The following is a 14,519-nucleotide window of genomic DNA, read 5'->3' on the forward strand; positions in this document are numbered from 1 at the left end:
TAATTTTTAAATTTATTTATTTTTTTCTCGCTTTTCGGGCGCCCGCGGAGGGGTGCGCGGCCTCCGCCGCTCCACCCGGGCGCATCCTCGCCCTCGGGGCGACTCTTCCCCTCGTCCCCCTCCCCTCCCCTTTCCCCTATCTCTGCTCCCCCTTACCCGCCGCCACCAATGCTCAACATGACCGAGGAGCACGACAAAGCGCTGGAGGCTCCCTGCAGCCCCGCGGGCACCACCAGCTCCATGTCCCACGTGGACTCGGACTCCGACTCGCCGCTGTCCCCCGCCGGCTCCGAGGGGCTGGGCTGCGCCCCCGCGCCCGCTCCGCGCCCTCCCGGTGCCGCGGCTGCGCTGGGCGCCAAGGTGGACGCGGCCGAGGTGGACGAGCGGTTCCCCGCCTGCATCCGCGACGCCGTCTCGCAGGTGCTGAAGGGCTACGACTGGAGCCTGGTGCCCATGCCCGTCCGCGGCAACGGATCGCTCAAGGCTAAGCCGCACGTCAAGCGGCCCATGAACGCCTTCATGGTGTGGGCGCAGGCCGCCCGCAGGAAGCTGGCCGACCAGTACCCGCATCTGCACAACGCCGAGCTCAGCAAGACCCTGGGCAAACTCTGGCGGTGAGTCTTGGGACGCGCATCCCTCCGTGGCGGGGGGTGGGGGGACACCGCTCCGGGCCGCGCAGCCCACGCGGGGCACCGCGCATCCTCGCCCCGGACCGCGCATCCCTCTGCGGGGGGCACCGCTCCGCGCCGGGCTGAGGGCGCGGAATCCGCGCACGGACACCCCCCCCCCCCCACTCCCCCCGACTCCCCGCAGTGGGGCTGCACCGGTGGGACCCCCGCGGGCTGCCGGGGGAGGCGACCGGGGCTTTGCCTGGGGGATGCGCGGCTGGATTCCCTCTCCCACCGCTTGTTAAAAATCTCTATACTTTTTTTTTAAGAAAAAAAAAAAAACCAACCAAACAAAAAAAACTTGTTGGGTTGTTTTTGTTTTGTTTTGTTTTTGCCGTCCGCGGCGGCTTCTTCAAACGTTTCAAACCGAAGTGCAAAAATCCCCCCCCCCCCCCCGCCCCGAGCGTGTGGCCCCGTGTGGGTCCCCGCTCCGCAGAAGCCCCCGCGCGGGGCTGTGGGCGCCCACGGCCGCCGCGGGCTCAGACCGGGCGCTGCCCGCGGGTGCTGCCCCAGCGCTGTGTCACGCGTGGATTTTCCCTGCTCCATCGCTGGGATGTGCAGCCCGGGCCCTTTCCTCTCCCGGCCCGCCTTTCCCGTGTCCCCGTCCCCAGGAGAATGAGACTTTTTTAAAACTTCTTCTACAGTGTTTTTTTCTAAAAGTTTTTTTCCCCCCATGCCTTGCTCACTTACTGCTTAGCGAGCTGTAAAACCAAACAAGCCGATTTTTAGTAGTTATTTTAATCTTCTTCCTAATTTCTCTTCTTATGTGCGTGCTCAGCGCTGCACACCAACGCAAACTTGGGGTTTTTTTTTTGCACAAAAAAAAGTGCTCTCTGCTTTCCCAGGCTCTGTGACGAGCCACGTTTTACCGCCTGGTACATTCGGTCGTGTCTGGCTGTACCAAACTTTCCTGCCCACTTGGGCCAGCGATGCTCCCGCTGCCGTTTCAGACCCTCTGAGAGTTTGCAAAGAGAGGTCTGGGCAGGGGAAGAGTTTTGATAGAAATAATCCCGTGGCTGTTGCCTTCGTGGTTTCTTTGTAAGCAGCAAACAAAGCTGGAAATGGGCAGCGTTGTTTGTCATGGTGAGGGGGTGGCATTGGTAGGACGAACATAGGAATAATATTTGGCAAAGGTGTTTAAAACAGGGCAGGGGGATTTTGTTTTGCTTGGTTATTGGTATCAGTAGTGGTCATTTTTCTTTTTTTTAATGCCTTTATAGTTTATGTTTTAAAACAGTTTTGCAACATAGTTTTAGCTCTTTTTTTTGCTATGGCAAATTAATTTTGTAATTAACTTTCTGATTGCTTGAATCAGTGTAAAGGAAGTGGGGATGTGTGAGCCTGAAAATAGGCTGAAAACTTCTAGGAAAAAACATTAATTTTGGATATATTTTTTTTCCCCTCTCCTCCTTATTTACAAAAAAAAAAAATTACCATCCATCCCAAACCAGTTTGTTAAGCGAAAATGAGAAACGTCCCTTTGTGGAAGAAGCTGAGCGGCTCAGGGTCCAGCACAAAAAGGATCACCCGGATTATAAATACCAGCCACGGAGGAGGAAAAGCGTAAAAGCTGGGCAGAGCGACTCCGACTCCGGAGCCGAGCTCAGCCACCACGCGGGCACGCAGATCTACAAAGCGGACAGTGGGCTGGGAGGCATGGCCGAGTCCCACCATCACGGCGATCACACAGGTAAAGGACCGCCAACGGGCAAGAAAAATCCACAGGTCCCGGGTGCGTTGGTTTGGGACATGCACCCGCTGGTGGGCACGGGCTCATCTGCCCCCTGAATGAGTATCGGTGGGATTGGGACCATCCGAAAGCGGGAGTTGTTGCCCCGAGAGCTGTGGTTTTGCACCAGGTTGTGAACGTGGCCACGGTTTTCTTTAGTAAGTGCTCGCAGAGCCGACTGCGCCATAGGAAATCCCCAAATCGCAGAGATCCTGCTTTCCCAGCTGGCCCTGGAGCAGGGAAAATTAATTGCGAGCTAATAAGGGTTAATAAGCTGTTGGCCGTTTGAAGGGTGCCTGGGGGAGCGGGTCCTGGAGATGTGGCTTTCCCCCCGAAGCTCCCCGCTTCTCCAGCGGCGCTGCGAATTGGCACGGGGCGCGTGTTGACAGATTCCAGGAGGATTGCGAACGTCCTGCAGCTTCAGACGCGTCTGCGCTCTTGCCCAGCCTGGCTGGGGATCCTGGCCCCGGACCGCGGTGCCGGGACGGCTTCTCTGCCTCCAGGAGAGCCGGGATGGCCTCGGGCCGCCTGTGCGGAGAGGCCACGCGGGTCCCTCCGAAGCCGCCCCCTGGTTCTGCTTCCCGGGAGAGGGGGAGATTGTGCAGCCGGGCATGTCCCGCCATGTCCCAGAGTGACCTTGATGGCTCCCTGGCTTCTCCTCCCCGCTGCAAACCATCGCCCAGGCGGGCGGTTTACCCCAGCTGAGGACATGTCCCTCTGCCACCGTGCCAGGGACCATCAGCCATCTCCAACATGGGGGCCATAGATTTCAATCCCCCTTCCCCTCTTGCAATAAGAGGGGGGAGAAACGTGCGTTTTTAAAATTGTCTTCGGAGGAATTGGGTGTATTGTGGCTGTTCTTGTTAAAGCCTTGCTGTCCCTTTGTCCCCAGGCCAGACCCACGGGCCACCCACCCCACCCACCACCCCCAAAACCGACCTCCACCACGGCAGCAAGCAGGAGCTGAAGCACGAGGGCCGCCGCCTCGTGGAGAGCGGCCGCCAGAACATCGACTTCAGCAACGTGGACATCTCGGAGCTGAGCAGCGAGGTCATCAACAACATGGAGACCTTCGACGTGCACGAGTTCGACCAGTACCTGCCGCTCAACGGCCACGCCGCCATGCCGGCCGACCACGGTCCCAACGCCGCCGCTGGCTCCTATGGCGCGTCCTACTCCCACTCGGCCACGGGCACCGGTGGGACCAACCAGGTCTGGACTCACAAAAGCCCGGCCTCAGCGTCACCGTCGTCCGCCGACTCGGGCCAGCAAAGGCCACACATCAAAACGGAGCAGCTGAGCCCCAGCCACTACAGCGACCAGTCCCACGGCTCCCCCGCGCACTCCGACTACGGCTCCTACAGCGCCCAGGCCTGTGCCACCACCGCCTCCACCGCTACGGCCGCCGCCTCCTTCTCCAGCTCCCAGTGCGACTACACGGACCTCCAGAGCTCCAACTACTACAACCCCTACCCCGGTTACCCCTCCAGCATTTACCAGTATCCCTATTTCCACTCCTCCCGCCGTCCCTACGCGACGCCCATCCTCAACGGCTTGTCCATCCCGCCGGCCCACAGCCCCACCGCTAACTGGGACCAGCCGGTCTATACGACCCTGACGAGGCCTTAAAGGATGCGCGGAGCCCCCGTGGGCTTCCCCAACGTATGCACTAATGAAGGAATGAAGACGAAGAGCGTGGAGTGCCGCGATAGTTTCCGAAGTGCCTCCTGAGCCACTGGGAACTCTGCTCGTTGCGACTGGATGTCCCCTTGCTTCAAAACTCTCCAAAAAGGACAGAGCTCTATTTTTCTTTAATTAATACAATTTAAAAAAAAAAAATTAAAAAAATAATTAAAAAACAAACAAATAAAAAAGGACCGGCGATTCCTTTTGAATAAATGAAGGACAAAACCATTTGACTCCTCTGTGAGGACTGAACTGAACTTACTCGTCGTGGAAGATGACACGTGCAAAAGCGGAGCAGGGGGGTGGGAAGGGGGGGAATTAAAAGGAAAAAAAAAAAAAAAAGAAATTAAAAAAAAAAGCTGTCTGAGACTTTAAGGGTCTATTGCAATGTGAGGAACGGACCAACCTTGAGGGCAAGAACTCACTTGGACCAACATGGATGAAACCCGAAAACCCGACTATTCCGTGTAACAATCTCGTGGGAACAAACGAGTCTGGTGGGACCAACCAATTAAATGTCTGAAGTGTTTGTTTTTTTTAGTCAAGAGTTCTTCTAAGCAAGGTTTGGCTGTAATTAACATTTTGTTTTGGTTTTTTTTTGGAGGCTTAAAGTGTTTTTTGTTTTGTTTTTTTGTTTTGTTTTTTAAATCTGTTAAATATGTATTTATGTTCTGTATTATTTTGTCTTTTAATTAATGAAGTAATTTTGTGCAAAAAGTAGAATTTTAAAAGATTTTAAAGGTGGGGTGGGGAGGGAGCATAAAAATAGTGGAGATGATACAATAAAATGGTGTTGAGTCTATAGATATTTTTTTTTTTTCGTTGGGTTTTGGGTTGGGTTTTTTTTTTTTTTTCTCATTTTAAACCGCTGCAGCAGTCGTGTTTGAGAGAGGGACTGAACAAATCTGCCCATCGCGGACCTGGTCACCAACAGGGAAACTCAAAGGGGAATGTAAAATAACGAGGGGGTGGGGATGTTACTAATTAAATTGGGAGGCTAAAACGGTTGCGAAAAGGAGCAGGCGATTTTTCTAGCTGTGTTAAAATTGGATTTAAGGCATTGCAGAGTCTTTGTACACTTTCGGAACCAGGACTACTTTATAGGAAGATGTAACTTAATGAGAAATTATCAACTTCTGCTTTAATTTTGGCTTCTAGGGACCAGATATCATCCATCAAGCTGTGAAACTAAAATCTTCTCCACTAAAAAAATTTTTAGGTACTTAGTTTTAGACTAATATTTCATTGATATATTTCTACTTCTTCCATTGTATGCTGAGCATATAATAACCATCTATTTTATGGTAACTTGTGCCTTTAAAAACTTTGTAAATCTAAAAAACACATTTCAGAGGTTATCATCTTTTTACCTTTTCTACGTTTCCTACTCTTTTTCTAAAAATATTTTTTGCATATTTCCTTTTGGGGACGTGGGGGTGGGGGAAAATACAGAAAACTCATTTTTATGCAATCTATTTTTCTGTATAAAGTTTGAAAGACTTTGGCTGTTACTTATCTGTTCTCTTCACTAGCGTCTGACTAAGCAATGCTAACTTTTGTACAGATCAATTTGATAAAATTAAAAATTGCTTTTTATCAAGTCCGTGTTATGTTTTTTTTGTTTTGTTTTTTTTTTTTTTCTGCTTGAACCTGTTTCTGTGCCGAAAAGAAATGCGGAGAGCAGCTTTGAAGGAGACAGACTGTTCAGAATAAAGTATTTTGACCAAGGTTTTCTGTTCTCCTCATGTCTTGGGTTTTATTGTTGGTTTTGTTTTTTCTTGCTCCCTTTCCCTGTACTTAAACTGTGTCTTCCTATGAGGTGGGTTTTTTTTTATTATTATTTTTTTCCCCCCCACTTCTTTGAGAAGTATATTTCCACATCCATAATCCCAAGGATTTCGTAGGATTTCATTGAGGCTGCTCACATGAGTAGGGGTTTGCGAGGTCAGGCTGCATGGTTTTAGACCAAGTCCATCATCTTCTGTACAGCACGTAGGAATTTTACGGTACCGAATTCTGTTTTCTGGTTGGTGAGCCCTTGGAAATACCTCTTAATTATGATAGCAACAAAATGATACGTTGCATGTAGCACTGGGTTGTTGCGTTTTGGTTTTTTTTTTTTTTTTTCAATAAAGTCATTAAAATAGTTACATTTGTGACTTTTTTTTTTTTTTCCCTCTTATATAAACTAAGTTGCAGTTTGTTTTCACCAGTGCAAACAAACCGGTGCAAGATTTTTAGGCTGGGCCCTAATTGGGAGGAAAGGGTTGGGATTAGGGAAATTCGGCCGCCCCAGCCCGTGAAATGCGCTCGGGACTTGGTTGCAGTGCAGCGCTGTGGAAAATGTTTTAACATGAGGAAAATAAATGTGATGACAATTAATGAGGCTCAAGAACATTAACGAAGTCTGAACAACAGAGTCCCAAAGCAAATTTGCTGTTTGCAGGATCTGCCAAGAGCTATCTTGCCAGAGTGTCTGTAACTGGACACCATTTTCTCTGCTCTCATTTACAAAACTGCTGGCAAAACGACTTTGTTCCGCTATAAGCCAAAGCTGCAGAATAACTTGCAGAGGAGACTTTCGTTCCTCCTTTCTCCTCCCTCTGGTTGCAACGTGAGTTTCAAGTCTTAATCCGAATTTGTGCCTGAAAAACGGGTGGGCTTTGGCTCTGCCTCTTCTGCGTGTTGAGGTCGGGCTTCCTCTCCAAAGTCATGCTTGGGGGGGGGGAAAAGGGGGAGACGGGAATATAAGTGCTTATCTTTACTTTCTTCTTGATGTTGAATAGCAAAGCTTACAGCGACTTCGCCGATATCTGCGTTAATCTTTAAAGCAGAGTTAAAATAGTTATATGCGACGGTCTTGTAAACCACCCCATATACTGAAATTAAGAATTGGACCGAAGCGTCCCCGGCTCAGGGGAGAGTGCGGTGGGGGTGTGCGCACTGAGCAGGATGGGGCCCTTGGGGAACGCTACCAAGCTCATCCCTCTCTCCTTTTTCTTCTCCTGCCGGTCTATTGTCCCAACCGTGGCTCCCTCGCACGGGGTGACAGCCAGCGAGTGCCACGTCCTTGGCGCCGCCGGCAGCCGCAGGGTGTCTGCGGGGAGACGTGCGCTCCCTCTGCGGGGGCTGCGGGAGCCCTGGGTGGCCATGGGGTCCCCGCACCGAGGAGATGATACACAACCAAAATACGCAGGTTTTAAATCTGGTTGCTTTTGGCCACACTTGGTTTTGCTTTCCATAAGCTTTGCAAAACCAAATTAGCTTTAACTAATATTTGCAGAAACACAATGCTGTAGCTCTATAGGCGTTCCGCAGGTACAAGCGATAACGTGAGCCCTGGAGACCCCTCTGCCGCTGCTGGAAGCAGCTCCCGTTCGAATAGCTAATGCTGAATGGTGACATTCAACTTTTTTTTGGCATCCCGCAGGGTAGGGGGATACTGGCGCCACATTGGCCGTTGAGTGAAATTCGAAGGCATTACAAAACGGATGCTCGAGAAGGTGACAGGCAGGTAAAATTCACTGGCCCCAATAATCCCAGTGACTCAGGCTTTAGGGTACGCTGGAAATTTCGAAGTGCACTGGAAGTTCATTCCCCACGCCTAGATTTAGGCTTAAACATACCGGTCTCCCACTTCGTTTCCCTAGGAGAAAACCAGCGATCGGGGGCAGAGTTTATAAACTCAGAGAAGAGCATTTTGATTTGAAATTCACGCTGTTTGCATAAATGCGTTCTCATGCATTGTCCTTTTCCTCCATTTTCTGTATAGCTATCATCTATAGAAAGAGAAGTGATTTTCCATGAGCCGAGCGTCCTCCTGACGTGAATGGCAGCATTGTGTGTCCCGAGCTCGGCTCTGGTGGCTCTTGTGTTGGCGTGAATCTGGAATGTCTCTGCAGAAGTCAATGAGATCAGGTGAAACCAAGACCGGCTTTTGACCCCTGGCTGTCAACATAAAAGGGTTCTCAAGATAATTGCAGGAATACGCAAGCAGTAAAAGTTCCTCTTTTTTTTTTTTTTTTTTTTATTTTTGGTGCAGAGAATAATGAATGTTGCTGTTTAGCTGAATTGCTCAGAAGGTACTGTTTAGTAAGAAAGAGGAAATTAATTTTATAGACCGTATCCACATTCCTTCTGCGTGGTGGAAAAAGTCCCTTCCCATCCTCCTTACTATAACTTTTCCTGGAATGATACCAACTTTGGTTACACATTTTTTACAGTTGGGTATTAGGTTTAGGGCAAAGAAATTCTTAAATGGGATTTCTATGAGGGCGTTCAGTTTTAATAAACTTCCGCGCGGGTCTATCCCTGCTCCCTGTCTACGGACTGACCTCCGGGGGACCTCTGGCTTTTCCAGCTGGGCTCGCTGGTCCCAACCCGCCGCTCTTCTGCTGCGGGACGCGGGGCCACGAGAGCGGGGACGCAGGACAGCCCCACGGAGGGACCTCCCCGGCCCTTCCCACGCAGGACGGCTCCCCGCGGGATCCCCAGGGATCTGCACGCAGGGATTTGACCGTCCTCAAATTTGACCCCGCGGGGCTGCCTGCCCTCGCCCGGCGTCTCCAGCCTGGTGCTGGGTGAGACGAGGGGAGGCGAGCGGCCGCCCCATCCCTCTGCCCGTCGCCAAGGCCGGGCGCTCGCAGCCCCTGGCTACGCGTTGCTTGTGATCTGGAGGCAAAAAAAAGAGTATATATAGAATAAAAAATAATTAGAGACACGAGTGCTGTTTGGAGTATGTGGAGTTTAAGGGTCAGGAGGGCAGCAAAAGCTGTTTTCGGGGGAGCTGTGGCCAGCGACCCCGGTACGGCAGAGCTATGCTGCTGTGCAAAGCTGGGGAGATTTTGGGAGCAGGAACAGAGGCGTGAGAGCCCATGGGAAGGCTCGGTGGCCACGGGAGCTGCTGGGACAAGGCTGGGCAAGCTGAGGAGGTGCCACGGTGAACACAGCGTGGCACAGCCCCAGTCCCCAGGGATTCTGGATGAACCCAACCCTCCGGGAAGGCTTTAAGGAAACTCCGATATTGCCTTATTTTCAGCCTTCAAGAGCATGAGGTTGGGTCCAATTGACTCACAGCTCTTTTAAGTCTGAAGGCAAATTCTTAGGCATGAATTCACCAGCGGAAGGGCTCCAAACTCCCTTCCCGGAGAGCGGGACTGAGAGCAGGGAGTTGCACGTCGACTCCCAAGTGCTCCATGAGGGATGCACGGAGGAAGCCCAGCTCCCAGGAGAGACAGCGCCCCGTACCACCACTGCCCCGCTCCTCCCTGCAGACCCGGCAGAGCCTCCACAAGGTTTTTTGGGGGGGTCATTAGATGGCACCCTAGTTAATGAAGGGAGGGAAGCTGCACAGGACCACGGGAGCCAGGGAGACCCGGTCCAGCCCCAATCCCATCTCCTCCACCATCGCCCAGCTGAGCCGGGGTGGTGTCACTTTATGTGTGTTATACGCAGGAATTAAGGATGGCACCAAGTGGCAAAGGATGAGGCTTGGGAAGGGGAAGCCATTTCCCAAATGAGTCAGCAAGAGCTAAAAATAGTCCCCCCGGAGCCCAAACCACGGAAAATCGTGCTTATTACACATTTGTTTTGTTCTCCTGCCATCCCGCAACCCCAACCAGCGCCGGAGCCGCAGAGGCTGCGGGGCAATCCCTGCCGGTGCGGTGTGATGCGATGCGATGCAGGGGCTGCTCCCAGACGGCGAGCGTGGGTTTTTGGGAATGACAGCCCTTCGCCCAGCCCAGGCGGCTCGCAGTGGGTCTCGGGCCGTGGGCTTTCTGTCGCAGAGCATTTGCAGCAAAGCGCAGATTGCAGCGGCGGAGCCGCGGCCGGAGCGGTGTCTGGTTTTGTGGCTTAGGTGGAAAGTGAGTTTATTTTTTTGCAGACCCTCACTGCGCAAGAAGGGAAGCGGCAGGCAACGTCTTTCCCTAAAACCACGCAGTGGGCACTGAAAAAAACAAAACGGTTTCAACAGGGCTGAGAAAACAAACCTCCCCCCGGCTTCTGCTGCGACCTGCCTGCGGTGCTGCCCACAGGAGAGCCACCACAGCGGCACAGGAGTCACTGGTGGGGTGACCGTTGCCACCAGCCCGGGGGGGAGGAGGGATGTCTTGCTTAGAAATGCTTTGGCACTTGGATAAAACTCGGTGGGTGCTGCTGAAAGTGGGGCTCTGCCCTCCCCGTGCTTGAAAGAGCCGCCGGCGTTCCTGCTGACCCCTATTAAGCTGCTCCCATATGGCCGCGGGCTCAGCCGTGCACAGTGTGTCACTGGCTTAACTGGAGTGTTGGTTTTGACCTGATTTAGTGAAGCCCGTGCAAAAAAAAAAAAAAAAAAAAAAAAGCAGAAGCCAGTTGGACACACTTATTCAGGTTTAAAAGCCGCCTTCTTTCAGTTTATCTTAAACCAATTAGGAACGAAAACCAAGCCACTCCTAATCCAGAATAAGAGGGTGTCCCTCCCTGCCTCCGCCGCCCGCTCCCAGGGCTGTGTTGGTTTAGGGAAAGCGGTGGGACGCCGCCGGCGCGGGTGGGAAAGCGCTCCCCCGGGCAGGACAAGGGCGCCCGCGCACCCGTCCCGCCGCGGCTCCGCAGCCCGGCCGCTCTGGCAGCCGCGCTGGCAGCGGCTCCCGCTCCCCGTATTTGTTTGCGGATGTGTGCGCAGGCAATATTGTGACTGTCAGAGACGTGATATTAAAACATTTACCCAAAATACCTCTGCCTGCCTTTCTCCTCCCCTCCCGCGTCCCCCTCCTCCTCCTTTTCTTTTTTGTGTGTGTGTGTGTGCGTGTGTGTCTGAATTCCCAAAGTAGTGATGGAGCTCTTCGCCCAGGAAAGGGTTAAGCGTTTTGAAAGGTCTTGTTTGAGGTAGAGTGAATTTTAACCACCACACACATAACGAATGCGAAACAGCCTGAATTGCTGGTGAGGAGCCAAGAGCACAAGAGAGGAGCTGCTGAATTTTAATGATTCATTATTGCATGGAAGGCCTTTGTCTTCCTTTATCCGGTGCACAATAAAAGAATTAATTGGACAGAAAATGGCAGGGCAAAGAACTGACAAGTCATTAAGGGGCTCTGAATGGCTGATTAGGTGCACATTGGGGGTGGAATTTCAACTGCACTGTTTCAGCAAGGGCTCCGGAATAATAATGGCATGGCACAGTTTATATTTTGTATGCAGTACCAGAAAGGCCTTTATGTCGGCATTGTGGTGCTATTTATTATGCTGTCTATTTAGCCATTGTTGGCATTGTGTTTGCAATAAGAATGCACAAACAAAGTTGGGATATTTTTTTTTTTTTTTTTTAACTTCACGAAGGCAAAATAATTGGGAATCGGAATCTCGCTCCGCGGATAGTTTTATTAATTTTTGTGTGTGTGTCCAGAAACGGCAGTAAATATTTAGACTTGGGAGAAGTAGCTTCACTTAGAAAAAGGAAAAGGACTCATCAATTTCTCCCACTTCTCCCCCTTCCCGAAGAGCCGCCGTTCGGGGAAGCCTCGTGCAGCTGGCGGAGCCCCCGCGAGCGATGGGGTGCTGACCACTTCCACACCCCGACGCCGGGAGGATGCGGCTCAAGGAAAAGCAGCCAACTGGAATTATTGGTAGCTAGGAAGTTCATTGAACATCTCGCACACGGATCCTTTGAGGCGGCTTCTGCCAAAGTTTCGGTGGTGTTGTTGTTGATGTTAAGCAGTTGCCTGTGAGTTATAATAAAAACCACACACACAGAACGGAAAGAAAGAATTGAAAAAAAAAAAAAAAATGATCCCAGCACGTTGGGTAGGTGTGATTTTGAGGAGGAATGCACTTTTTTTTTAAAGAGGATAAGAAATAGGAAGAGCAGTTTACTGTCGGGTCTGTACATAGCTGGTTGAAAGTTTCGGGGGGGGGGGGGGGGGAAAGGAAACTGTCATGAAGATACAGCTTTTTTTTTTTTTTTTCCCCTGCAAGTGATTCATGCCAGGCTGATGAAAATAGAAAGCTGTCACCTCCGCGTAGCCTAGAGATTTTCACACGACAAAGATTACATTTCAAATGCTGCTCGAAAGCTCACGGAGGGCTAACTAACTTCAGTTGAGACAACCTCCCTCCTGTCCTCGGGAAGCCGCCCGCCCTCGCTGCTGTTTGATAACCAAACGCAAGATGCCCTCCGCCTCCCAAATCCCGAGCAGCAAACGCCCCTCCGCCTGCCGGGTACCGGGGACCTGCGCTCCTGCATCCTCACTGCCGGCCGAGGAGCTGCACGGTGCCACGGATGGACCCCGTATTTCCAAGGAATAGAGGAGCAAAAGCCGCCGAGTGCTGATGCACCTTGTCCGGCTGCCCCTTGCAGCCTGCCTGAATCCTCCTGCTGGCTGCTTCTGGAGGAGCTGAGATGGACTGGGATGGACTGGGATGGGCTGGTCCCGGCTCACGTGGGCAGCACGGAGTTGCCAGGTCTACCTTTGCATCCTGAGCCATACGCCATCCCCGTCCTCCTTCCATCCCAGGAGCCCAGGTCGGGGAGATTTTAGCACCATGTGCATCGCCGCGGTCCCATTGGGATGAGCTCACACACTCACATCCTTCAGAAAATGACCTCTCCGGTCCTGGCTGGAGGAAACAGCAGGGATAGTTTGGTTTTCTCCTCCTCCGCAGCTTTTGGTCCCCGGTCTTCCTGTCCCAGCGGGCTGAGGGCAGAGCGAGTGTCACCCCCGAGATGATGTGGGGCAGAGCGTGCTGCGGCTGCCCACCAGGCGCCGGACAGAGACCAGGGGTGGGAGGGAGAAGGGTCCCCTCCACTGGTGACACTGAGGTGTTCCCCACAAAGCCTTCTGCAGAGGGAGGCTGCCGAGAGAAAGCAGGTTTGGCAGCCACCCGTTCGCAGACAATTCTCCCCAAGACAGCAGCCCAAACTGATGTATGCCCACACACATCCCGCGCCTCCGCTCAGGACCTGGCCCTTTCTCACGCTTCTCTTTTTGTTTGGTGGTTTTGTTTTGTTTTGTTTTGTTTTTTTTTTGTCTTTTATTAGCCCATAGTACTATGGGCTAATAACGGGTTAACGATATATATATAAATTTGAAAACGTGAGAGGGGATTTGGGTGTCAGGGAGATGGATGAGCTGCAATCTGAAACTTTTTAGGTAAGAATAAGTGAAAAGGAAAATGGGGTTATTACAAAAAATGCCATTCTCTGTAGAATACAGCCCTTCTGTAATAATATTTTAAGAGGTAGTTAGTGGCACTCTTCATTCGGGAAAGTAAAGGCATGCATGTCAAACAAAAATAAAATAAAATAAAAAAAAAAAGAGGTGGGAAGGTAGCTGGTTCCACTGGAAATTGTAATGTTCCTCCTGAGACTTCAGCTTCTTAACACTGTGAAAGGGGAAAAAAAGAATATACTGCCATTTGCGCTCCTCCGTTCGCTCTGCAGTTGGGAAGGAGGCAAAGGGAAAAGCTGTTCTTAGCGACAAGGGGTGCATCGGCCGGGGAGCGCCGGCGCCTGCTGAGCCGGGACACGCCACCACCACTTGCTCTGCCACCAAAGATGACACTCGCTGCAATCCTCTTGGCATCTCGGCCCCTGGAGCTGAGCTGAGTCACCCGCCGGCTATTTGCGACCAACGAGTCACCTCTTCCTGCAAACACCCCCTTTTCCTAACAAGGAGGATTTAATGCAACCTCTCGAATGAGACCTTCTGCAGGTGGGCAGCAGTTTCCCAGGCTCTCGAGGTCCTCCAGCACTTGCTCCTGCACCTCTGAAGTTCTCACTGCCCCGGGGCCACCTGAACCCCAGAAGTTCTGTTGGCTTTGAGAGCCTCTCCTGGTCACCAGATGGAGATGAGGATAAAACTGGACCCAAACGGACAAAATTCAGGCAGGAATCCAGATATTCTCAACATTTGGGAGAAATCAGATCTGCAGAGGAGGAGCTTGGAGCGACGTCTATCAGAATGAAGTCAGGTGAGCGCTTCAGAGCCAGATTCCGACCATCCCTTAAGAGCTGTGTGTTCAAGCCCTGGAATAGCTGGCTGAAATCCACGCCTGGTGATGGGATACAGAGAAGTTAAAAACATATCTAAAACACTTAACAAAATTCCCAGATGGAAGCAAGTTTATTTTTTTTAATGAAAATAACTTAACAAAACATCCGAGTAGTAGATGTTTGTGTTCTATTTCTGGGAACGCAGGAAAGATCCTCTGAAACCCCCCAGAAAAAAAAAAAAAAAAAAAAAAAAGAAATGCTAAAACAATCAGCCCCAAACTACATAGATGTTCAGATCTGCTTGGACAAAAGAGGGAAGATGGAAATATCTGCGCTGGAAGAGAGCAAAGGTCTGTCTCAGGAGTATCCTGCAAAGGCACACGTAGGTTTGCCATGTAGGAGCAAACAAAAACCCCCTCAAACCAGGGAAACAAACGGGGCTTGTATAAAATAGCCCTTCCCCTGG

At 51.4% G+C, this 14,519-nt stretch overlaps 1 protein-coding gene across 1 annotated transcript; it reads left to right on the plus strand.

The window, feature by feature from the left end:
- Positions 1-168: 168 nt before the first annotated feature.
- Positions 169-4,897, plus strand: SOX8 (SRY-box transcription factor 8; the record flags this gene model as incomplete). The annotated part of the gene is made up of 3 exons (XM_082490490.1): positions 169-614; positions 2,120-2,358; positions 3,290-4,897. 3 exons carry the CDS (start codon positions 169-171, stop codon positions 4,024-4,026), a joined length of 1,422 nt encoding a protein of 473 aa, XP_082346616.1. The 3' UTR covers positions 4,027-4,897.
- Between the last annotated feature and the right edge of the window lie 9,622 nt (positions 4,898-14,519).

Source organism: Vanellus vanellus (assembly GCF_965231255.1).
Source record: "Vanellus vanellus genome assembly, chromosome: 14".
NCBI lineage: Eukaryota > Metazoa > Chordata > Aves > Charadriiformes > Charadriidae > Vanellus > Vanellus vanellus.